Source organism: Cygnus olor, chromosome 8, assembly GCF_009769625.2.
Source record: "Cygnus olor isolate bCygOlo1 chromosome 8, bCygOlo1.pri.v2, whole genome shotgun sequence".
Lineage (NCBI taxonomy): Eukaryota > Metazoa > Chordata > Aves > Anseriformes > Anatidae > Cygnus > Cygnus olor.
Window position 1 is genome coordinate 11,070,060 of NC_049176.1, and position 24,399 is coordinate 11,094,458.

The window sequence follows — 24,399 nt, forward strand, 5'->3', positions numbered from 1 at the left end:
CAGTGGCTGATCTGTTGTGACATCCACCTGTACAAGCAAAAGGGGAGACATGCCGGAGGTGTCTCCGCAAGCCAGACGAGATGTCAGAACAGAGCTCAGGCGCGTGGATGTGCTGCTCCTTGTGCTCTCCCCAGGCGCCCTTCAGCGCAGGCCAGGCTCGGAGCATCCCATCCATCACAGCTGCTAGTGGAAGGATGCTGCCTGTACAGGGGGAAATTCACCAATTGCGAGCTGAATGAGTTGGAAGGGACCTAAGGACAGCCAAAAAGCCCACGGTCCTGAGCGTTTTATAAGCTGCGAGATGCTTTTGGTGCTTGGTCTCACCACCCAGCAACCTCTGCTCCAGGCACCCGCACCACCACGGGCTGCCCACAGCTTCCAAAAAGCCAAAACCAACCAGCACACATCACCGAACAAGCACGGGGCTTGCTGGGGGCTCAGCAGAGACTCGCCACAGGGACCCTTGTGGGATAAAGCCTCCTCTCCATGACTGTGGTGTGCCTTGGGCCAGCTCTCATAGCTTTAGGCTGGGAGGCTTCACAGCTCAGCTGAAGAGCCCTGAAATAATTACCCGTTAATAAATTGCCTGGAGTGCCCCGCTGCTTTATTTAGCCTGGCAAGTCGGGCTCTAATTGGCATTCGCAGCCGTGTCCCGGCTGCTCCGGGCAGGCGCGCAGCAATCCCAGCACCCAGACAGCTCCCCGCCTGCCTCCCGTCAGGTACCAGCGAGTTCCCATCTCTGCTTCCAACCCCAAAATCCTTCTGTGTGGCTTCTCCTCTTGGCTAAGGAGCATCCCAGCAGAGCTGCCAAGCCTTACACGTGCGTGGGACCCAGGAGACCAAGCTCAGAAGAAATATGCCCATAGCCATCTCCTTTCTCGACATGGGAAAGCTTGTTTCTGGTGCAAAGGGACCTTAAGGCATTGCTCCAACTCTGTGCTACCTGAAGCAGAGGAAATCCTTTCCATCCACAGGACAGCTGAGGTTGGCGGGGACCTCTGGGGGTCACCTGGACCAACAGCTCTGCGCAGGCAGGGACCCCCAGAGCAGGACATCTGGGGGGCTTTTGGAGGTCTCCAAGGAGGAGACTCCCCAGGCTCCCTGGGCAGCCTGTGCCCTGCCACCCACCCGGCATCCTTCCTCCATCGGTATCCTCACAGCCCCCTTCGCATCTTGCCAAAGCCAGCAGACTTCCTTCTCGGATCTCCCCTCTGTCCCCCAAAAGGCGGGTGAGCTCTGGGCTCTTGGTGCCCAAGGAACATCCTGTTATCCCATCCTCTGCCTCCCCAAAGGCTCAAGTCAAACAACCACAGCGACCAAGACACCGAGCCTCCCGAAAATCCCTCCAGCAATAAAAAGAAAGCCAAACCAGAAAGCCAGACCAGAAAACCAGCAGCCCCATCCCCGACACAACGAAGCCAAGCTCACAGGCTCAGCTTTCTCAGGAGCGACCGTGCTTGCCTGCTAGCAAACGGGGTGGCTTCAGTAAAATTACACTGTCAGGACGAGAGCCAGGAGAAGATGGAGCTGTGGAAATTCTCCGGCAAGCCTGAACTGGCGCTGAGCAGCTGATGCTCCAGGCAGCCACACAAGCACCATCCCTGGCTTCCAGCCAGGGGAAGAGATGCTGCTCACGCCTTCCCAAACCTGCGAAAGAGCAGGGGCCAGGGAGCAAAAACCTCCCTCCGAAAGCTCCTCGGCGCTGGGAGGTGCGAGAAGCGCCCCCCTCCCTGTGGCACTAGGCAGGCACCAAGCTGCAGCTCTTCTGTGAAGGCAAATGCCCTCGCTGAGCACACCACATTGCCTTCCTGGGGCTCCTCCGTGGGGAAAAAGCCCATTAAAAAAATATATATATAAATATTTAGGCTCATTTCCACACAAGCAAACGTGGAGAGGACAGCTACAGCGTGTTAGCTGGTGTGGTATCATCTCACGAGGTGCAGTGGGGAAAAAAATCCTGCCCCTGGGAAACTCCTGGGGTGCGGAAGATGGATGTGTGTGGTGCGTGGGGGCTCAGGATGCCACCGTGTGCTTTACACCGATTTTGCAGAGCTTTTTACAGCTTGGCAGCGGCGTGCCCCAAGCTGCCAGGACAGCTGCTCCCACCAGGCAAACCCTCCTGCAGCTGGGTGGCTCCACGGTGAGGGATCAGCCCCAGAGCACCCGCTTTTGGGTGCCTTTTGGGAAGGGCTGCAGCAGCCCCGCTGATCTCCAGCCCCATGTCTCCTCGTACTGGGGACCAACACGGCTTTCCCAGTTCAGGAGCGAAGCCTCACTAGCACGCATAGTTGGCACAGCCACACAGACAGCGGGGGGCTTTTGGAGACCTGCGTAACCCCACGCTGAAGGACGGGAGCAAAGCAGCCAACTGAGTGTACAAAAAGGTAAGTGGGGACAAGAAATGCTTCTCATCTCTCCTCCTTTCCAAGAGATCCCTCCATGTCTCAAAGGCCACCTCGGGAAATCAAGGACAATCTGAGAGCTGCTCCAGTGCAGCCCCCGGGACCTCCCGAACTTTGTGCATCGATTATTTTGGCTAGCATGCAGAGCAGGCCCCCAAAGGCAGGGGTTTGTGTTTGTCACACGGGTATGCAGCAAACACCTCTAGAAGTAGAAAGGACGGGCTGGTGAGTGAGGAATAACAGGCTGCAACCCTTCAGAGGGAGATGAAGGCATACATAAACCAGAAATTCCCCCATCGGTGGCGGCCAGGTGGAAGTGCAATTTCCAAGGTAAAAACAGGCGAGGCTCTGCAAGGCTGCCTGCATCAGCTCCGACAGGGAATTCCTCCAGGGTGTGCCAGAAACCCAGGCTTGGAGGCGGCTCGGGAGGAAGGATGCTGCCGTTGCCAGGACACGGGCTGGAAGCGGGGTTCATTCGGGGTCAGAAACCAGCCTTGCTCTGCGCCCAGAGGAGTAAAAGGGAGAGGAGAAGGGGCAGGGGGTGAGGGATGGACACCTCTGGGAGAGATGTGCTGCTCAGCCACTGCTCAAAGCCAAAATCCCACGATGAATCCACATGGCATTGCTCCCAGGCAATGAAACAGCACAGCCACGGCTTTTTCCTGCATCGCTACTCTTGCGGGGTGAAACAAGCAGGGAGAGCCATCCTAAAGCATCCTGAGGGCATCCTAAAGCAGGAGCATCACCGGTGAATAATTCACGCACGAATAAAGAGGGTGCTGGGCACTGGGCCAGCTGGGGGCACCCTGCTGTCCCCAGCCCGGGGACATTTCCTGGACAGCCCCGCTGGCACCACGGAGCCAGCAGCAGGGATGCCCCATGTGCGCTCGCACCCTCTCCATCACCACAGCCAGTTAAACCCAGATGGTGCCACGCGCTGGGGAACAGCAGCAGCGCACAGCAAGGGGGCCTTTTGTGTAGCGCAGCACCGAGGGAAAGAAAAAAAGGGAAAAAAAAGTCGGCTTCATTTGTAGTCTGGGATGCAGAGCGCGCACGTAACCAGCCAGATTGCCAAGTTGTAAAGAGCCACCGAGATCTGCTAGCAGCACCGCGTGCGTTTTCACAGCTTCTTCCACGCTCTTGCTTCCCCCAGGAGAAATGCACAAACCTGGAGCTGCTCCTGGCCACGCTCTGCACGGATGGGAGCGAGCAGCAAATGCCTCCTGCCCTGCTGCTCCACGGGCCGCAGCTCCCAGACGTGCCCCGGGGGACTTGCAGAGCCCTCGGCTCCAGCGTTGGGGTCAGGGAATTGTTCCCAAAAGCAGGGCACAGTTTGTGTTCCTCCCCAGCCACACAAGCCAAACTCCATAAATAAATGTGTCCCACGGATTTAAGCCAAGCAAGGTGGCTCCTGACCTCTGCCGACTGAGCTCGAGGCTTTCCTTGGGGACGTCCCCGTGGCGGGGCTGCCTGTGCTGACCACCAGCTAAAGAAGCCGCCAGTCGGGGACCCCACAGGAGGTTCTGCGTTTGCTCATTTGAGACAACAGTGGGAATGGGACAGGGCATCAGGCTGGGGCTCTGCAAAATGGCATTTAGTGTCTGCCTTGGCCCTGGGTCCCTTACACCAGAGCAAGGAGGACGGGGCACCAAAGAATTGAGCCTCCCACAGAACCATGACCCCATGCACACTTGAGCAGCATGTGGTGTGCTGTGCTTTCTGGTCTCTGCCTCCATTTCCCCATGAAAATATAGAGACAAGAGCGTAGTACCCCTCCTATTATTCCCTCTTATGAAGGGGAAAGCACACTGCACTATTTTTCCGCTGCCAAAAGGCAACAGTGGCAAGGCTTTGGTACGGACACCCCCGCCCCCCAAGCTATTTTCCAGGTGCTGAACTTGAAGCCTGCACTCAGCAGAGCTTTCCAAACACTAAATCTCAGTCAAAACTCATCATTACAAACAGAATGATAGGTAAGGAAAATCATTTGACGTTTTTCTGCCCCACGTGCCCTGAGAGGACCCTGGGCACCAGGGCACATACCCACGGGAGGGTTGGGGATCCCACCAGCTTCAGGGCTTCTCCAAAGCCTAAGGGACCTTCCCAGCCTGGAGAACCACCCGATTAAAGAGGCACGGGTTGGGCTGGCAGCCTTCTGCGTGTCCCCATGGCATTAAACAAAGAGAGCAAATACCAGGCCGCGTTTCGGAGCCACTGCTCGATGGAGGGGCCGGCAGCGGCGCGAGGGCGCACACCGTGCCTAAGGGCTCCGGGTCGCCTCCCCGCCACCCAGCAGGGCTGCAGGCACACCGGCAGCTAATTAGCGAGCAGCCCTTGCAGCAGCTCGCTCCTTAACGAGGCCACCCCCTCTCCTTCCTGCCCGCCCATGATTTATTCATCCAGCAGCCCCGGTGGGGCGCGGGGGATAACGAGGCAGCGGGTGCTTGCCGAGCCCACGTGTCACCTTCCTGGGCTGTCCCCACGCTCAGGCACGCCGGTGCCCAGCTGAAAAAGTGCCAGCCACAAGAGAAGGCACAGCTGGCTGGGAGCAGCCTCGATTTTATCACAAAACCCTCCTGTCGGTGCTTTACTGCTGGCAATGGCAGAGCAGGATACTGGGCAGCAGCTCACCCCTGGCTGTTTTTATTTTTGCTGAGCAGACACAAACAGGGAACACCCTTGCAATTAAATGCATGGCTGAAGCGTGTGGCTGCAGCCCGGCTTGTGCAGCAGATGCTGGGCAAGAGAGCGTGACCCTGGGCTCGGTGCTGTGAGAAAAACCCAGCTCCAAGGCAAACCACGGGAGGGAGTTAATTAAAGGAAAGTAATAAGTAAAAAAGCTGGAGCGGGCGCTAGCTCTGCCCAGCACTTTGATCCTTGTCTCCCAGGCTCGTTAACATCCCCGGCTGGCTCTGAGTCAGGGGCACTTGGCCACCTCTCAGGATGAAGTGCAAGTCCTCTCGCAGCGGGGCTCAAGCCACAGCAAAAACAAAAGGGGATGACCCCAAACGCATCCCAGAGCTGCAGCCAAGGTGAACTCCATCCCACCAGGACCCGGCACACAGAGGGGACCTGGCCTGGCTGCCTGCTGGGTGGCAGAGCCACTGCAGCACCAGGTGGAGGCGGGGATGGAGATGTCCCAGCCCAAAGCTCACAGCAGGGACCTCAGCAGCCACCCAGGTCCCGTTTGTTTGAATTGCATCAGATTTCAGATACATAGGACATCCAAGACAACTTTCCCTGGGTTCTCCACCCCACAACTCAGGGAGACCCTCACCTGCCAAGGCTCCCTCGCACCGTTCCCATCAGATGCACCCGCCAAGAGACACCCCCAGCCAACAACCACCACACGGAGCACCACGTTATCCCTCCCCATCTCTCACACGCACCCAAAAACTCCAAAAACCCATCCAGGACATTCTGCGGGTCGAGCACAGTGATGCTGACCGCTCCACGGTGCTGACACCGCTGCGCCCGCCCCCTGCCCACCCTTTTGGCCCCGACCCCTACTTACTCCCACTCCTTCCTCCGTGCCTGCGGCGTGCTCTGCATCTTGTGCGCCTCGTGCGCCTTGATGATGTCCCTCTGCTCGATCAGCCCGCCCCGACGGCGCTTGATGACGTCCGGGCTGACGGGGACGTACTGCCCCAGGTCCAGGGCGCTGCCACCGTCGCCATCCCGGGGCTGGTAGAGGGCATCGAAGCTGGCGGCGCGCGACACCAGCGCCTCGGCCAGGCTCTGGGGTTCCAGCAGGTTGCAGGACTGGGTGCTCTGCATCAGGCCGAGCCGGTGCTTGCGCCACGTCTCCTCCTCGGGCAGGGCCAGGACGTAGCGGGGGGGGGCGGCCAGCTCAGCCCCCCTGCCCGGGGCGCTGACGGAGCACGTGCCGAGTCCGAGCATCCTCGGTGCCGGTGCAGCTCATCACTCTGGGGGGGGCACAAGAAACAGCGGAGGCTCAGGGTTTTAACTCTTTGTCCCAACTATTCCCTCCCAGAGCATCCCTGCAAGTCCTGTTTCTCCTGGGGGAGAGCACGGCAGGGACTCCCAGGCTGGGCTCGGACCCCCTGCACCGTCGCTTTCCACACAATGGAAACGCTGTAGCATACAATGAGGAGAGGTTGGCTGCTCCCATTGAAACTATAAACAGAGATCCTTCACTCCGCTACTTTGCTTGCCTATGTGACTTTATTTATTTTTATTTTTTAAGTGCATTCATTAATTTTTTTTTAATTTAGTCCTGGATAACCTCACAATTGAGCGTTTTCCCAGCTCACTGCCCTTCTCCTGACCGTCTTTGCTCACTCACACTCCTAGTCCAGCCGCTCTGGTTTATCACAACCACCCTGCAGCACCGTTTCTTTCCCGAGCATCTATTTGGGTAGGAGAGGAAACAAGGGCAGGGGCTTTTCACATTCAGCAGGGCTGCAGCAGAGCCCCGGGGCCAGGATCTGGCCCCAAACAAGAAGCAACACGAGCGCAGGCCGTGGTGCTCCCCTAATCCTTGCACACGATAAGCTTAAGGGACACATTTTGTGACTTGGCTACCCCCAAGGCTTGGAGGCAAGCGAAAAGATCAAGCGGAGCCATCAAATGGAACGCCGAGGAAGTTTGAGGAAATAAATAGAAATAATTAGCTCTGCCTTCGCCCCGCAAACAGGGCTCACGCTGCCAGGAGAACAAGCCACGTTCCCTCCGGAGCAGTGACAAGCAGCGGAGGGAGGATGCCAGAACATTTTGTTAAGGCGAGGAGCTGATGAGGCTGCGCGCTAACGAGGACGCCGAGCATCTGCAGCACGGCAGCCCCTGCTCTAGCCCTCAGTCCTCCTGCTTACTCCTGAACCAAACCGGCTTTATTTTTACCCAAAACCCGAGTTAGTGGGAAAAAAAACGTGTTTCTTCACCCAGCTTCTGCTGTTTCATCCCAAGCCTTGTCTCCCATGAACTCAAAACCAGTGCAAGCTAACACATGGCCGGCTCCAAAAATGCGGATGCCCACCAGGATCCAGCCACAAATGGGTTAAAATCAGACAAAACCTCCCAAAGAAATTCTCGCTGCCCCCAGCATCCCCAAAAAAAGCCCCGCGAAGGTGTCCTGCAGCAGGGGTGAACTGGCCGCGGTCCCATCACCAAGACAGGCCCAGGGGAAAATTAGTTAATGACGGCTGATAATTAAAAAAGCGAGAGGCAACGGCGTGGGTAGGGAGATTATTAGCACTGCTTGGGGGAACCGCGTGTCAAGCTACGATAATCAGTTCCCTGGGAGACTTGGGGAGGGAGGAGAACCAGAAATGAGCTGGCTCTCCCAAGGATGAACCGCCAGGATGCTTTTGTGCTCCGTGAACAACGGGCACTCATGGCGGCTGGCACAGGTCCGTACACCTTGTGACATATACCAGTTAGCAGAAAACCAAGCTCAGAGCAAAATTTGGGAGAAAAAAGCAGTGAGCTGGGGGGTTTGCTCTTTGCCCCTGAAATAGGGAAGCCTTTGAGGGACACGCACCGAGCCGGCAAGCCCAAACGGCGATGCCAACGGGGTGCCTCATCCTCAGGAGATGACCACGTGCTGCCAGCTCACTCGGCCCATTTATTGGAGGTTTCACCCCAAACCGCTCGCCCAGGCCGGGGGAGCAGCAGGGCAGCTCTCCCGACACGCTTCTTTTTCCCTCAGCGGCTGATTAAAGACCACAGAGCCGCGGCCAGCTCCCAGCCGAGCTGCACGAGGACGTTCCTTTTTGGGGTTTCTCTGTCTGCCTGTTTACATTGCGGTGGCAGCAACCGAGCTTCCAGCCAAGTAACTCCCTGTTACCATAATAACCCCGCTCAGCTCATAAGGAGCTCCGAAAGCTCTTTGCAGCCCTTATCTGAGCAATCCTCCCCGGGTTTAAGCAGCAAATGCTCAGTGCTGTGCTGCCCCACGGGGCTGAGCTGCCCCAGGCTGTCACTGCTGGGGGGACACAGCACCCTGGGGCCACAAACCTGACCGCCAGCACCCGCACAAACCGTGGGGGACGCGGAGACCCCCTCCAGTGACAACCCTCAGCCTGCGACAGGCGCAGCCCCCAGCGGTGTCATGCTGGGAAGGACAAAAGCTGCCAGAGCTAGGCTGGCGTCCAGCAGCCCAGCATCCTTTCCCAGGGGTTGGGGGAGCTGCTGAGAGCAAGGGACAGCTCTGCTTTGATGGCACCGTGTCCTGCTGTTAGCATCCATCCTGCCTGCTGAATAAACAGGGGAATAGAGGAGGGTGGGTAAAGCAGGCAGGAGCACCCAGGAGCTGCCTCCAAGAGCCTCCCGAACACCCTGGGCTTACCCCGAGCTGCTCTGTACAGGGGAGAGCACACACAAGGACACAAAGCAAAGCAGCACAAGACCTCGGAGCGAGAGAAAAGCCTTTTCCAGACAGCCTTTTGTCTGGGAAATGGCCTTTGTTCCCTGCAACCTGCGATGCTCCCACGTCCCTGGGCTGAGCATCGCCTGGCCTCCCCACGACAGCCCAGAGAGCTGTCCAAGTGACTCCTCAGCAACCCCGCTATTATTAATACAGGCGCACATCGAGGACAGGGGCAGGAGAGACGGTGACTGCCAGGGGACACAGGGACAGCGAGGTGTCCCAGAGCACGGGAGGGCGAAGCTGAGGAAGCGCGCGGTGATTTGTGAGCAGCGCCTGAAGCCGGCGGCGCTCGGGGCGGTATGTGCATCCAGCCAGGGATCGCGCCCCGAGGAGCTCGCTTCCCAAAGAAGGGCACAGCCAGGGTTCCTCAGGATCATTTCCAGCTGCAAGCGCCGGGCCAGCCTCCAGGAACACGGCCCTGCCCCGCGGGACACGCTGCCCTCCTTGCAAGGTTTGGCTCAAAAAAAAAAAAGTGTGAGGTCGCTCCCGCACCGCCTGCTGCACACAGCACGGGGCAGGTGGGTGATGGTGCGGTGCTGGGCACGCAAACCAGCCCCGAGCAGCACCTCCATACCACCCCCTGCTGCCCCCGAGGACGGCGTGGGTTTAAGGGCACAGCTGCTGTAACCAGCAGACATCACCCGCAGGAGGCTCCGCACATCCCGGATCCCCTCGACGCTCACCCCGCAGGAGGCTCCAGGCGAGCGTCTCCAAGCTGCTGGGGCCGATCCTGCCCCGCAGGGACACGGGACATGGCGCTGCCCGGCCCGGCGATGCAGGAAAGCTCATTTCAAAGCCAACAAACGGCTCCAAATGGTACCAAGGTCCGCGCTGCTCTCATCCCGAAGGCGACCGCAGAAACCGCCGAGGTGGAGAGGAGCAGGAGCTGCCAGCACAAGCCCGGGCGCGTTAGAAGTTGCTGTGCAACAGGGAAAGGAAACGCTCTGAAAAATAAATAGAGCGGTCTCCCAGAAACGCCGCTGGCAGGGAGCTGCTCTCTCCCGTAGCACCTGGACCAGAGGCATTGGCATCGGCGTGCCTGATGAGGAACACAGGTCAGCTGCAAGCCACGGGGAGGGCTTAAAGCAAATCGAGGGGAAAACACGCAGCCAGTAGCATTCATGCTATGGCTTCTCCAGAAGGGCCTGGTTTAGCTAAAATCCGCCTGCTGGGGCTGGGCAGGACGGACACACGGACTGCAGGATGGCAGAAGAGCATCCCATGGGGGTGGCCGTCCCCAGCGCAGCCGCCGGCTTCTCCCCCCATCGAGACCCATGGGCAGCTTTCTGGGCTGCCCTCCCTAAATCCCCCCGCCCCGCCAACAAACTTCCCCAGAAAAATAACAACCAACCGTTTCACCTGGCGAAGCCGGGGAGAAGAAGTTCTCGCTTCCAGCGGCGCCTTCGCCAAGGTGACTCACAACCCACAACGTGTGTCACCGCTTAATAGACCTGCGAAGGCAATTACACCGTCATGCAAACAGCGCGCCCGTGGCACCGGGAGTCACAGCACCCCTGAGAGGTTAAAACAATGGGATGCTGTAGAGCTGAGCGACGGGAGGCTTTATTCTCTGACTTTTCGTCTTCTTATGTACAGATACTCACTGAAAAGGTCTTGTTGTTTGTGCAAAAAGGACTCTTGCACAGATTGCACGGCGAAGAAGCAAAGGGGATGGGGAATAAGTCTGCCCTGCCATGCCAAAGGCTTGCAGAAGAAAACCTATATACATATATGCATACATATATACATACATACACCCTATATACACCCAACACCACGAGGGCCTCACCCACCACGAGCCCCAGGACCAGGCAGAGCAGAGCAGGGGACATCACACCGCATGGGGTTCCCCTTCATCAGCAACCCCAACGAGCCCTTTTGGGGTCAAATCCCCGCATTTCCATCACGCTCCCTTCTCCCCAAAATGTTTATTTTTTCACTGAAAGCTCATCCAGCCCCGTCAGCCCCCGAGCTCTGCTTTTCCCCTTCTTTTATCAGTTTCTTACAGTCGCTGGCATCGAGCTGCTAATACCTCTATTGCCTCTTTTCTTCTGCTCTTTATTTGTGGCATTATTTTCTAGCTGCTTTTTCATCCCTCTGAAGCCCGGCACTTGGAATAATTTACACCCGTGTAAGCGCCTTGAGGGAGAGCGATTTGTAGGACACTGACACCTGCGCGGTGCAAATGAGCTCAAAAATAGGGCTGAGACGGGTTCAGGGGGCACAGACACAGCCAGGAACAACGCCTGGGCGCAGCCTCTGACCTCCACATCGCCAGCAGCCACCACCTGGGAGGATGCAGCAGGGGAAAGCGACGCACCTCTTATTTTTTTTTGCATCATTTCTTAATAGCAGAAGGCTGCTCCCGTGGTCTGCCAGGAGCAGCTCCGCCCGGCCCCGAGATGGCCAGTCTATTTGCCAGCCACGTCTCAATGACGGAGTGATGCCCAGTGGCTGAAATTGAACTGAAGAAGAGAATTGACCCTTTTACAGCTTCTTACACATTTGGCCTTCGCAGTTTGGGGTCTACCCTACTTGCAAACAGATGCAAGCGCATCGCGGCGGCGCATCAGCAGCCCCGCACTACCCGTGCCTCCCTGCCATGGGGAAGCCAGGCGAGGAGCTGCCTCCCTCGGGTGTCACACTGCTTGTCCCACGCTCCCAAAACACCACTGGGAATTTCTTAGAAGCCTGAAGGATGCTGCCAACAGATGTCCAGCTGGGGTTTTGGGGCTTTCTCCTCCTCCACTACGGTGCCTGTCCTATCCTGCACCATGGTACCCCCTGCCCCGGCATCACTTACTCGCTCTCAGCACCTCAGAAGCAGGAGATGCTGTCTCCGACAGCCTCACTCCCCCCTCTCCTCTTGCCCTCCCGCTCCTTCCTAAATAGTTTATGAGCATTGATTTTCCCCATGCCAGTGATGCGCTGGCTCCCAGCAGGCTTCGGCAGCACCGCGGCCTCGGGAGCGCTGCTTGTGCACAGCCTGGGCTCCCGGGCCAGTAATTGGGCAACTTCTTCCCGTGGTGCCTTGGCTCCTTGGTCCCAAGCCGCAGAGCTCCCAGACCCATGGGACAGTGATGGTTTTGCCCAACCTACGCCTTGGCTATGAGATGTCGAGGGGCAGTGATCTCTTGTGTCAGATTTTTGCAGATTTCTGCAAAGCGAGAGGGATCCAAGAATTTACGCTTCCTAGCCAGCCTTCCGCCTCCTTCCCTGCTCTCCCCTGGGGGGCAGACAGCAAAATTCATCCCTCCAGGAGGGCAGTGACACATCCTCCCTCCTGCAGCTGGATCCAATGCAGTCCCTTTATATTTTGGGTTTCAATCAGGTTGTTCTCTGGCTTTAAGCCTCACACGTGCGTTAGCCACCAACAAAACCTCTCGCGAGGGCTCCTGCTTTCCCTCGCGAGCTCTCCTCTGACATCTGTCGGTCTGTCTGGGGCGGTATCAAGCACCCATCATGCTAGTGCAGGATCCCCACCCAGGAATACGAGCCCTGAGCCACCCCACGGCACACAGCACCGACCTCACAGCCAGGCTGCAGGGGCACCTGTGCCGAACCACCCCTCCGTGCCCACACTCGCAGATAATTTCCACATTTTGCACCCAAAAAGAAAAAAAAATAGCACCGGAGCTTGTTAACATAAGCAAATCCAAAAAAAAAAAAAACAAAAAAAAAGGAGGAAATAAAGTTGTCAGCCCTACCGCAAAGAAATTTCCAAGCGGTCAGCATCTTTGCTGTGCGGGGGAGCGGCGCTGCGGATCGCACCCAGCCACCGAGGGGTTTCCAGACAGGAGGCAGCACAGCCTCGGCGCCGAAGTTGCCGTTCCAGAGAAGCTTTTGGGAGGCAGGAACACTCCCCAAAACTGCCAGGCTCTTCCCGGTCACCTCCAGCCTCCACCCGAAGCATAAAACACCGGTACCTAAGAGCAAGATGCGCCCCGGCGCATCTGGAGCGTGGGGAGCGGGGCACGACGGCGCGATGGGCCAGGACCCCACTGCACAGCCTGACCCCTGATGAGGGTTTAACCAAGGATATCGCACACCGCAGCCCCCGGGGAGCTTTGCCACGGGAAGACGCCGAGGGGGAGGCAGAGCAGCCCCGAGCCCCCCCGTGCCGAGGACCGCAGCCTGCTGGAAGCGGCTAACGCGGCGCGTTCACTCCAGGCTTGCTCCTTCCATATGCCAGCGAAAAATAAAGTCCAAAAGCAGAGCAGCAGCGATAGATTTCTACGGCTACCATAGCGAGGAAAAAGCCCGTCGTACAGAGAGCCGCGTGCCGTCTCCCAGAAACTCCCTGCGCTGCAAATGCCAAATTATTAAGTCAAGAGGAAGAAGGGGAAAAAAAAAACCTCTCCATAACAGATTGCGATTGTGTTTCCTCTCAAAAGAACAACACTATCCACATACCCTCGCTGCTGCTTTCCTGTTTAGCGCTCGCTCTGGCAGCTCGTTATTTAGGAGCTGGGGAAGAACACCTGCACCCACGGGTGCCCCCCTCGGCCGCAGCACCCGGTCCTGCACCAGCACCCAAACCCCCGGAGCGGCGCTCGATAAAAATAGGCTCTACCTGCCGCAGCACCAGTGGGCGCTGAGCGGTGGCATCGCAGCTGGAGGGAGATTTCCTCAGCACCCGAGCCGGCCCAGCCCCACAGGGATGCTCTCACCCCACAAAGCCAGCGCTTGGGGTATTTCAGCAGAGCCTGGGGTCTGGGGGGGGGGGAAATTTGGGGAGACTCAGCCCCCACCGCAACGGGTCCCTTCCTGCCCGCCTTCCTCTTGTTGTCTGGTCCCAAAGTTTCAGAAAGCAGAGACAGACCTGAAAATGGGAATATAAGGAGCAATAATATTTTTCACCTCTTTTTAAAAAAAAAAAAATCACAAATCGTGATTTATTTTTTTTTTAAACATATTTCTGTAACCTGATGGGACACTTACATAGCCTTGGCTGGGGGAAAGGTGGCATGCTTAGAAAATGATTTTTCTCTTTTTAAATGAGCTCTCCAGGAGATAGAGAACATAAGACAGGGGGCTCATGGTCCCCGTCGAAGGATATTCATGTTTTCTAAAAGGAATTCAGCACCACCTGGAGCAGAACCACCGAACCCCAGCACTTACCCTATAGCTCCAGGAGCCGCGCTGCCCTTATTTGCCCAGTCTGCTCTCCTCTAATATCAAAAAAGGCCCTGAATTATTGAAGGAGCTGATGAACAGCACAACAAGATGACAACACTATAAGCCGCTCTCACGTCTGCCCACCGTGATTTTGTTCAGCTCCCAAACCCTCGCTCTGACACCACCCCGCTGCTGCAGGGGGTCCAGCCGCAGAACAAGCCTTTATTAATAGAACAGATATTTGATCTGATGGCGCATTTTCAGCCTTTCTTCTATCATCTTGCCCCAGTTCTCCTGGTGAAACACCTCGAGGACGAGAGGTGGTGCGGGGCTGGTGCCAGGGAAGCCTCCTCTGCCCCCCGCTCACCTCCCAGCACCGGCCGAGCATTACAGCTGACGGGAGCAGGAGAAAAGAGATATCGCACGCGGGAGACTTCCGAAATTAAAAACAGAGCGAAGGGCCTTCGGGAAAGGAGCCTAGATAATTAAAGCATCAATTCAGATCTCAGCGCCTGCTCGGAGCGAGTCACCCAGGAGCCTGCAGGATGGAGAGCAGCGGGCTCCGAGCAGAGCCCCGGCCTGCCAGCACCTCGCCTCTCGCACCCGGGGGCTGCACCCAAGGGTCCCCAGCCACCAGCAGCGCAGCAAGGGGGTGGCAGGGGTTGCGGAGCCGAACCCCGGGTGCCTTCCCTTAGAGGGGACAGCGGCGACAAGCTCAAGCTCCGCGGGAGCAGGGAGAAAGCCAGCTAGCTGGAATAACAAGCAGGAAGCAGGTGACAGCTCCGAGGTTAATAAACCCTCCCAGCAGCGCTAGCAGCTCCCTGCACGAGCAAAACAGACAAAGTGCCTACAACAAAGTCACGACAGGCACAGGCAAGCCGAGCGAGGGTGGTTTGCTGAGCATCCCCGCTCCATGCCCAGCGCTAACCCGACGGGAGCGCAGCATCTCTCCGAAGATCCTACACAAGGCTCAGATTTGCACGTTGCCGTCAGGATAAGGGCAAAAATCCCATAGCAGAGGGAAAAAATCCTCCCGGCCAGGCCGTTAATAAGCACGCACGTGCTGCCTGCCGGGGCTGCGGGGAGCAGAGCCAGGCACGGGGCAGAGGAGCCCTGCTGAGCGGAGAGAAAAGCTCCAGCGCCAGAAGTTGCTGGGGGAAAAAAAAAAAAAAGCTCCGAGAGAAGGGAAGAAGGCATTTGGAGCAGGTGGAAAGTGTCTGCTCCAACCCAGCAGACACACTTCGTTTCGGTTTTGCTTTTTATGTCACATTCACCAGAAGAAAAAAAACATCACCGGGTTTAAAAAAGCGGCTTTCAGCCCCAAATCCTGGAAACGTTTGCCTCCCTGTTCCAGCAGGCAGCACAAAATTTCAGTGCTTTCATAGCTTCTGCCCTCTCCTCCCTCTTCCTCTTGAATTTGCCTGGTGCAAACCAGCTTTGCTCCATAGAAGCATTTCAGTATCAACCAAACCAGTTCCTACAAGGCTGGGAAACTCGCCGTGCTTTGCCACCAAGCCTTGCCATGATGCACCATGCCGGCACGTCGGATGCCCGTGGGCTCCGTGCACCGCAGAGCTGCACCCCCAGGAGAATATTTCCTCCTCTCCTTGCTCAGCTCGGTCCCCAGGCACTCGGAGAGCACCCCTGGTCCCCACCACATTGCTCAGGTACAGAATGCAACAGCTGAACATCCAGCAAGGAGAAGGGAAAGGGCGAGAGGCACAAAAGGATCTGTAAATCCACGCACAGAGGGGGAAAACCACGCGAGCGGGGGCCCAGCAGAGGATGCTGGTGGCCGCCACGTAGCAGCGCACGGCGAGATGCCAGCCCCGGCCCCCAGGGACCTGGCACCCTGAGAAAACCTGCCCAGCGTCTGCGTCTTGCAAACCTGGGCTCTAAAAATATCCGGCGGTGCAAGTGACACATTTCGAGCAGAGCCGGCGAGCGGCAGCCCACAGAACCAGACTCACTTAGCATCAGCGGAGATGTGTTTTGTAAACAGATTTTTTTTATTATTATTTTTTTTCAGGTTGCTTAGTAAGGCGCTGATCAACCAGCAGAAGCATTCCTCTGATGTGGCAAAAATGAAGTGGGGGGGGAACCCGGCGAGAGGAAAAATTCCTGCCTTGAACCGGGTGAGAGAAAAATCTCAGTGGCTGGTCCTGATTCTCACCATTTCCCCATGCCCCAGCCCCCAAAATGGGGCTTATAGCCCCAGATATCATACCTACAGCCCCAAAAATGGCACTTAGAGGACGTGGAGCAGCAGTGGTGCCCCCTCCCCAAGCCCCCCGGCAGGGCGCGATGCAGCCGGCTCCACAGGGGCCAGGATGACGGGCAGAGCGCGGAGCAGGAGAAGAGTCACCCAAACTGTTGCTCAGTTAATGACGGTAATTAGCCGCCGGCTTGAGCGACTCCCATTAGTTACAGCCCGATTTCCTCCGCGCACGCGATGGCAATTAAAAACTCACCGCCCGGCCAAGTCGGAAGCGGCCCCCCCGCGGGGCTCATCCAGGACGCACGTGGACGAGGTGCTCGTTCCCTCCGGAGACGCGGATTAATTAGTTATAACCGGGGCTCCTCTCCCAGCCCCGCTCGGAAAAAGCCTCGGCGGCGGTGGCACGGAGCAGATGCCGCGCGGCTCGAGGGGAGAGGCTCGCTTCGGGGCTTGGCTCCGTGCCCCGAGCGCAAAATGGAGCTGGGGTTTCTCTCTGGAGCCGTGCCCGCGCGGAGACGCAGACGTCTGGCCGAAGCAGAGAGCTTCACAAAAAATGTTGTCGGCGGCCCCTGCGAGCTGCTGGCAGGGGGATGCTGCTGCTGCTCGGCGCTGCCCAGCCCTGCCCACGCCTCCGGGCTGGTTTGGGGTTTATTTATAGGCACCAGCCCTTGTAGGCACCAGCCCTCAGAAGGTTGAGGGAGACGGAGCTCACAGACTCGGGGCTGCCCCGTTCGGGCAACTGCATGGCAAACCCAGGCACTGATTTCACCTGCAAGTGGGGGTCTCCACGGCAGTGCATGGGCACGCTGACAGCAGCTCTCCGTGCTGGCAAGGAGGGGAGCACCCCTTCTGAGCCGACAGCTAACACGGGAGGCAGACAGGGCTGAAAGAGGGTCCCCTTGGCCTTGCCGTGTTATTTTTTGGGACCGCTCCCCAGCAAGGCAGCCCCTCACCTTGCAGGTGCCACGGCTTATTTCGGAAGGGAAACACAGCACAATTCATGCCGGGGACCTCCGACCCAGCCCATCCAAGCAGGGCCAGGACGATGCCAGACGCAGCAGAGAGAGAGAACCCCCCCAAAACACCCCAAATCTCATCCCCCCGACCGCCGGGCTGGTTTCCCAGCCTGACAGAGCACTCGTCAGCCTCTCCCCAGGCACGAGGCCCCGCAGCCGTGACTAATGGCCTGTTTTGACATCCCCGAGACACTCCAGCGCTTCCTTTCAGCCGCGGGGAGCAGGAAGGAAGGAGGGAACACGGCCGCGGGGGGCTGGCACCGGCAGCGAGGGGCAGGAAGGGGTTTTGCGGGAGCAACAGGCGCCGAGAAGAGAAGCAGCACGGGAGGGATGCGGGAAACGGCACCGGGAAGCCCATGCGGGGAGTTTAATTAAAAAGCATCCTCCTCGTGTTAGCACAGCCGCCTCCGGTCCTTGGGGGGGGGACAGCAGAGACACGGCCCCAGCCCTTGGCAGGGCAGCAAAGAGCATCCCAGCCACCAGCCGGGCTGCAGCCATCTGCCACCAGCAGCACCGGGGAGAGGAGCAGCCGAACCCGGGGGGTATGGCTTGCCTTTTTTCTTTTTTTTTCTTCTCCCTTTTTTCCTCCTGACAGCTCTTGCTTCTCTTGCTCAGCTGGCCCTGCTGCCCCCCGGTGGGTTGGGGAGAGGGAAGAGCACCGGGATGCAGCTCCAGGTCTCCACAAAGGTTTCGCAGTCAGAGCGGAGCAGCCCTGCAAAGCTGCCCCAAAACGCGCCCCGGTCTCACAACACACATCCAGGCCTAACCCAGCCGAACAAGAGGAGAATCCTTGAGCACTAAGACACCACCCCAGCGTCCTGCCATCCACCTCAAGCCACCAGCATCCCCGCTGGCATCCCCGGCCTGACCACGGCACGCAGGAAACCAGCAGAAGCCCAGCCGCTGCCACCAGGGCACCACTCGCAGAAGTCCCCCGAGGTCACCGTGGGCAAGGAGCCCGGTGCCAACAGTAGTGGTGCCGGGGGGTGAGGGGGGGGGGGGATTGTTTTCTCTCTTCAGCTGTCACTGAAGCCATCAGTGTGGCTGTGTGTGAGTGATTCACACCAGTGCATGAAAAGCCGGTGACTCAGTCCTGGGTGCAGTGGGTGGGCGCATTGACTCAGCCGCGCCAGGGGAGGGGGCGCAGGGGGCCCAGGGAGGGTCCTGCCGCCGGGGGTCAGGGGCAGCGCCGGCCGGGAGCTCCCCCCACGTGCTCAGGGGACGGCGTCCCCAGCAGCAGGGGCGGCAGAGATGTCTGCACATCGCCTGAAATAGGTGCCAAGGCGCGACGGGGACGGGCGACGCGCGGCGTCTCGCCGGGGAGGGGTTTGTGCCACCCTGTGCCACGGCGCAGAGGAGACCCCCAGGATGAACGCGTCCCAAACTGCTCTGAACAAACTTTCCGGGTTCTCCAGGACCTCTGAGGAGCAAGGAAACTCAGGCAGGCAGCAGCAGAGCTCAGTGCCATGGGACAGCCTGCAGCCACGACCATCTCTCCACCTCCCAAAGCCAGCCAAGGATTCCCAGCCTTCTGCCACACCAGCGCCGAGACCTGCCCTGTACCACCTGGAGACCAACAGAGCAGCGAGACAAAAAGACACCTCGAGGGACCCAGATCTCAACCCCCTGTCACCCTACTGCGTGCCAACAACACCACACAGGCATGTTGGGGAGGAGGAACGGAAGGGAACCCCTCCAAAACACATCCCCATTTGGACGATGCTCGGTCCCCGACTGCTCAGCGGGTGACAGCAATGCCCGGGTCCTGCCAACGATGCCACCAGCAGCCGAGGCTGCAGGCTCGTGTCTCACCGCACCGACAGCGCCTTCCGCAGCGCCGCGCCTCGTCTGCCAAGCAGCCCCGGCGGTGGATCCGGACCAGGCGAGAGCGTCACCGCATCCCACAGCATCCTGAGCCGAGACGCTGAGACCTCCCCATCCGCAGCACGGCCCCAGCACGGCCTGGTGTCAGCACCCAGAGCGGGATGAGCTCACCCACCCGAGGGGACACAGCCCACGGGGGCAGGCAGGGGGGTCCAGGGTGTGAAACGAGACATGTCTGCTGGGGATGGCAGCAGGGGGTCACCCCCGGCCCCCCCATCCAAGCAGAGGGAGCCACGAGCACCAAACCATGCGCTCTGCGCCGCGAGAGCTGCAGGAGCGTGGCAACACGGCACCATGGTTTTGGGGGCTCCTCGCTGCCATCAGCACCTCCCTGGGGGGGGGGGGGAGGTGGGGGGATAAACTTGTAGCAGGGCCAGGACCTTCAGCAGAAGAGCAGGGGAGGGGACACGAGATGTGGGGAGCCCGGGGGGGGGGGGGGGGAGGGGGGCAGGAGGCCTCAGGGCTGGGTGAGCTGAGCACGCAGCCACCCTGTGCAGTACTGGGGGGGGGGGGCTCAGTGAATGGGCCTGGACCCCCTGCCCCAGCTCAGCCCCCCGGTGCAGACCCACGGGTGGGGGTCCAGGGGGTCCTCCCCTTGCCAAGCAGCAGCTGAGGCGGGGGGGGGGGACAGGAGCAGGGCCCCCCACGAGCCACCTTAAGCACACCGAGCGGCCCCCCCGCGCTCGCAGGCTACCTTAATAAAAACTTTGTCGGAGCGGGGCTCCTCTCCAGCGCTCGGCCAGGCAGAGAATCCCTCGGAAATCCACCAAACGGGGACGGCTCCGAAAACTTGGGTGCCTGCACCCCCCCCCGCCCAACACCTCCCCAGGCGCACCCCACGCGCGGCGGGGCCGTGCCGGGCGCACCCATGGGTGCCCCCGCGCCTCTCCCCGCCGCCTGCCTCGGCTCCCTCCTTCCCCCCGCGGCGTGGAAATAAAAAAAAAAAAAAACCACCGAGCTCCGAGCATCCTCGGCTGCCAGGGCGAGACAAAAGCCTCGGGAGACGGGAGGCGAGGAAATGTCCACCGGGAGGAGGAGGAGGAGGAGGAAGGCGGCTGCCGGGTGGGCAGCGAGCAGCCGGCGGCTGTCCCCGGCGGGTCCCCAACAGGTAGCAGCTGGGCTCGGCGACATCCCCGGGGACACGGAGAGGGATGAGGGTGGCCCGGGGGGGGGCTTACCTGGGGCGGGAGGCATGGCTCCGGCTGCCCGAGCTATTCCGGAGGCATCGCGGAGATGGCGGGGGGGGGAGCCGCGGGGAGGGGAGGGAGGAGGGAGAGGAGCGGGGAAGGGAGGAAGGCGAGGGGGAAGGGGGAGGGGGGGGGGGGGGGGGAGAAGAACGAGAAATTAAAAAAAAAAAAATAGAAAGAAAATAGAGACAGTTAAAATCTGTCTCCTGCCCACACAGTGGAAAAGAAATCTCTGACAATCGGAGAAAGAACTCGCGCACACACACACACACACCGGAGCGGGCAGACGGGGGATAACAAAGGAGGGAAGGAGCCGAGCTCCGCCAAAACACGGCGAGAAGTGTCCGGGCACACCCCCTGCACACACACACACACCCCCCCGTGTGCACACCCACGCCGTGTGCCCACCCCCAGCAGCCCCCACCCCGGCTGCTCCTGGGCTCATTTGGCCGGGTCCAGCCCGGGACAAGGTGGGGACCCCGCGGTGTCCCCACGGCCAGCCCCGCTGCTCACAGCGCTGTCCCCAAACTGTCCCTGTCCTCCTAGGGAGCCAGGACACACGCTGCATGGTGCTGCATGGTGCACAGCCCTGCCCCAGCACCTCGCCACGCAGGGCACGAGGTGCCACCACGGCCACAGGTGTCACCCTGGGGGTGCAGCACCCCGGCAGGGCAGGGTGACACCGCAGGCTGGGGGTGCTGGAGATTTGGGGACGGGTTACGTTTGTCCTGCTTTGCCAGGGCGTTGCACGGCTCTGCAGCAACCTGTGGGGCCACGCACCCGGCACCCCCCCGCAAGGGGTGCACGCTTGTGCCACCCAGCCCGGGTGCTGTCTCTTTAAAGCCTTCATCTCTAAGTGTGAATGGAGCTAAGGGGAGAAAAGCCCAGCGATGAGTGCTTCATTTAAAGCACGTCTCCTCCAGTGCTTGGGTTCATTCACACGCTCGCTGAGCACGCTCCTGCCCTGGCACGCTTCCTCCACCGGCACCTTGGGGAGGATGTGCATGGATACCCATCCCTGTGGGATGCACAGAAATCCCTCAACCCACTGCCAGGAGCACCAATATCCCAAATCCAGCCCAAGCAAGGCCACGTTGGCATGTCCAGGAGGAAAAAACACCGGTTGGGCTTCTGCCCCCAACAACTTGTGCACATCACCAACCCCACCAGTTCCTCCCCTTTTGTTGCACAGGGATGGATGCAGCTGCACCCTGTAGCACCGCATCCCTCTGGCCCCACAGTGACACTGTTTGGGCACAGCCCTACACCCGCCACCACCCCCCCAAAATCCTGCCCCACACAGGCTCCCTGCAGCTCGGGCACCCTGAGCACGCGTCCAGCTCTCCCTGCCAGAGGCCTGGGGTCTGCATTTTAACACACGGATGTGCTGCTACTCGGGGCCTGGCGATGCCTCGGATTCGGATGTCTCCATGGTTACCTGCTCACGGTGGAGCTGGGGGTAATCGAGCTCGCGGGGTTCACCGTTGGGTGCGCATCGCCCTCTCCCCGCGCAGCCCAGCCCCGCTTTGCCCCCCCGGGTGCCACCGAGCAGCGGGTGCCACCACCAGCTGGGCAGGAGCAGCGAGGCTCGCCCCGAGGACTCGGTACGTGTGTGGTGCCGCCAGCCCCGTGGATGATTAGGCATAAAACCAGACCGGCATCCCGAAAGCAAACGCAATCCCGAGCCGCGCAGAGACGAAGCCGAGCGTCTCCTCCCACCACCCCGCACGGCTCCGGCGAGATGGGAGCGAAGCACCGAGAGGGGCAGGCAGGATGCGTGCCGACAGCCAGCGGAGCTGCTGGTGGCCCTGGGGAGCCAGGAGCAGCAGCACCCACCCACACGTGGCTGGCCCCACGCCTGCTTCCTCGCAGGAGCATCCCTCGGCCGCAGGCGTGCGTAAAGGCGAGCGGGGTGCCCGGGGCCACCAGCCCAAGGTGCTGGCTGGAAGCACCGTGCCAAAAACAACAACAACAACAATAATAATGCAGAACTGCAAAGCACGGCAGCCCAGCTAAACAAAAATGAGAGGTTTTATTATTAGTATCTGACATTTCTTGACCCTAAGCTTGTGGGAGCAGCCACCGAGACACCCAAGGCCGTTGCCCAAACCCAGCACCACTTCGTTCTGCAGGCACTGCCCAGGCTTCGCCCATCCTCGCTGCTCACTTGCTGACCCCGAGTCCCGCAGAGCAGCACTCTGGGGTAACCTCAAGGACCTCCAGCTTTTGAATCCTGCCTTCTTTCTGCATAAGCACAAAAGCCTAGCCAGCTTTTCCTCTCCTCCTCCCTGCGTGCGCAGCCACAGACTCTTCAGATGTGGACTAATTGGAGAGAGTTCGGAGGGCAGCAAAGAGCACACAGAGGGCAGCAAAACAACCTGTTGAAAAAAAAGCCCCAAAGAGCTGGATTTGTCTAGTCTGGAAATCAGAAGGCAGAAGAGACGTGATGCAGTCTTCAATTATGCAAAAGGTTGCTACAAAGGGTGCGGGAATAAATTGTGCTCCATCCCCACTGGGAACAGGACAAGAAGTAATGGGCTGTAAATTGTAAATTAGACACTTAGAGGGGAAGAAAAAAAAGAGATACTTAGCAGCAAGATTGCTTAAGCTTTGGGATAGATGGTTGGGGAGCCGCTGGGCTTTGAAAGCAGGCAGACAAGCCCTGATGAGCAATGGTCTGGCTAAAGCAGCTCCCATTTTGGTACAGGGAAGGGACGAGAGCAAAGCATGCTCCTGCCCTCGTGGCAGCGCTGAGAGCTGCCGAGCCTGCCCAGAAAGCCATAGGATGCTGAGGAAAACGAGTGCTGCTCTCCTGGAGAAAGCGGCTGCAGTCGCATGGGAAAGCAGCAGGTAAGGATTGATGCGCCTTGGGGCACCAGCCAAACGCTTCCCCCTGCTATGCTGGTGCCCTCATTAAGGTCTGTTCCCAAAGGTCTGCAAACGCCAAAATACACGCTCATGTTCTCCAAAACCAGACAATCCTCACCCAGAAAGCTTTCCAACAACAGAAACTTCTGAGACTTTTCAGGAGGAAAACCGCAGCCTGGGCAGCACTGTGCGCCTCCAGGGCGAGCGATGCTGTGGAGCTGGAGGCAGCTCAGGGCCCACCCTGTCCCTTTAGGATCACACTGCCGCTCAGCCGAGCCATAAGCAAGCTGCACCCCAAAGGAGATGATCATTTAACACTAAATTTGTCTTCTATAAATATATATGTATAAACCTATGCATAAATATATATAAAATTCACCCATCGGATATTGCAGACAATGATATCAAACACCTCCGGGATGCTCTGGCCAGTTTTTGTTGGTGAGGTTGGTGACGGGACGAGCCCTGCCTGGTGCCACCTGGGGCCAGCACCCCGTGCCCAGGACCAGCACCAGCGCTGCTCTGCATGGCTGAGCTCCCCCCTGCGTGCGTTTTCCTGGTGCTCGTCCCGCTTTGGTGCCCAAGGTATAATTACCCCTCGCATGTTTTAAGTGTGTCTGCCACCTGGAAACCACGCAGAGCCCCGTACCCTCACCTTGCCCCCCTCCACCTGCACACAGCCCTGGAGTTGGGCGCACAGACGTTTACCCACTGGTGTTTTCTCCCCCCTGCTTGCGTCTGAGCTGTTTGACTCAAATCTGAGCCGTTTCTCAGGGTCTGTCTCACAGCCCAGTCAACACGGAGGGAGCCAGTGCCAAAAACCCAGTTCCTTCGGATCTGATTGTTTGTTTTTCCTCCCTTTCCAGTTTGGGATTTTTGAAAGGGAGCCATGCGAAACCAACTGCTCGCTGTTCGCTGTGAAGCCTGGGGCTGCGTTTGTCATTTGCCCGAGGATCGGACGGATGGAAAGGGAGTTAGCTCCTCGCAACAGCCCTGTGCCTGCACACGCTGCCCCTGGGGCCGCCGGCTCCCCCAAAACCACCCCAAACACCGTTCCAGCATCTCCATCTCCTGCCCGCTTCGTCACATACTGCTAACACTGCTGGTGTCTCCTTACCCAAAATATTAACTTGAGGCAGTCTGAGATGCCTCTATAAAACCACTCTGTGATGCTCCTCCACTCACAGGAGCACCGCATGGATCCAACAACAACTTACCCTCTTTAAGGTCTATCGATGTTGTTCCTACTCACATCAAACAATGCCTAAACCTGCTGTGAATTAAACCTGGCTTTATCTCAACAACCAAGTCAACATTT

At 58.9% G+C, this 24,399-nt stretch overlaps 1 protein-coding gene across 14 annotated transcripts in view; it reads right to left on the reverse strand.

The window, feature by feature from the left end:
* CACNA1E (calcium voltage-gated channel subunit alpha1 E) overlaps positions 1-24,399 on the reverse strand; it is a 112,780-nt gene that overhangs the window by 78,051 nt on the left and 10,330 nt on the right. For 9 of the 14 annotated variants that reach the window (XM_040566371.1, XM_040566370.1, XM_040566368.1 and 6 more), the window contains exons 1-2: positions 20,205-20,294; positions 5,917-6,328 (exon numbers count right to left, since the gene is read on the reverse strand). In XM_040566371.1, the coding sequence (XP_040422305.1) occupies positions 5,917-6,302 (386 nt within the window). In that variant the 5' untranslated portion in view covers positions 6,303-6,328; positions 20,205-20,294. Of the gene's footprint in view, positions 1-5,916; positions 6,329-20,204; positions 20,295-24,399 lie in introns of those variants that run through there. The other 5 variants (XM_040566382.1, XM_040566380.1, XM_040566377.1 and 2 more) reach the window with 1 other exon arrangement.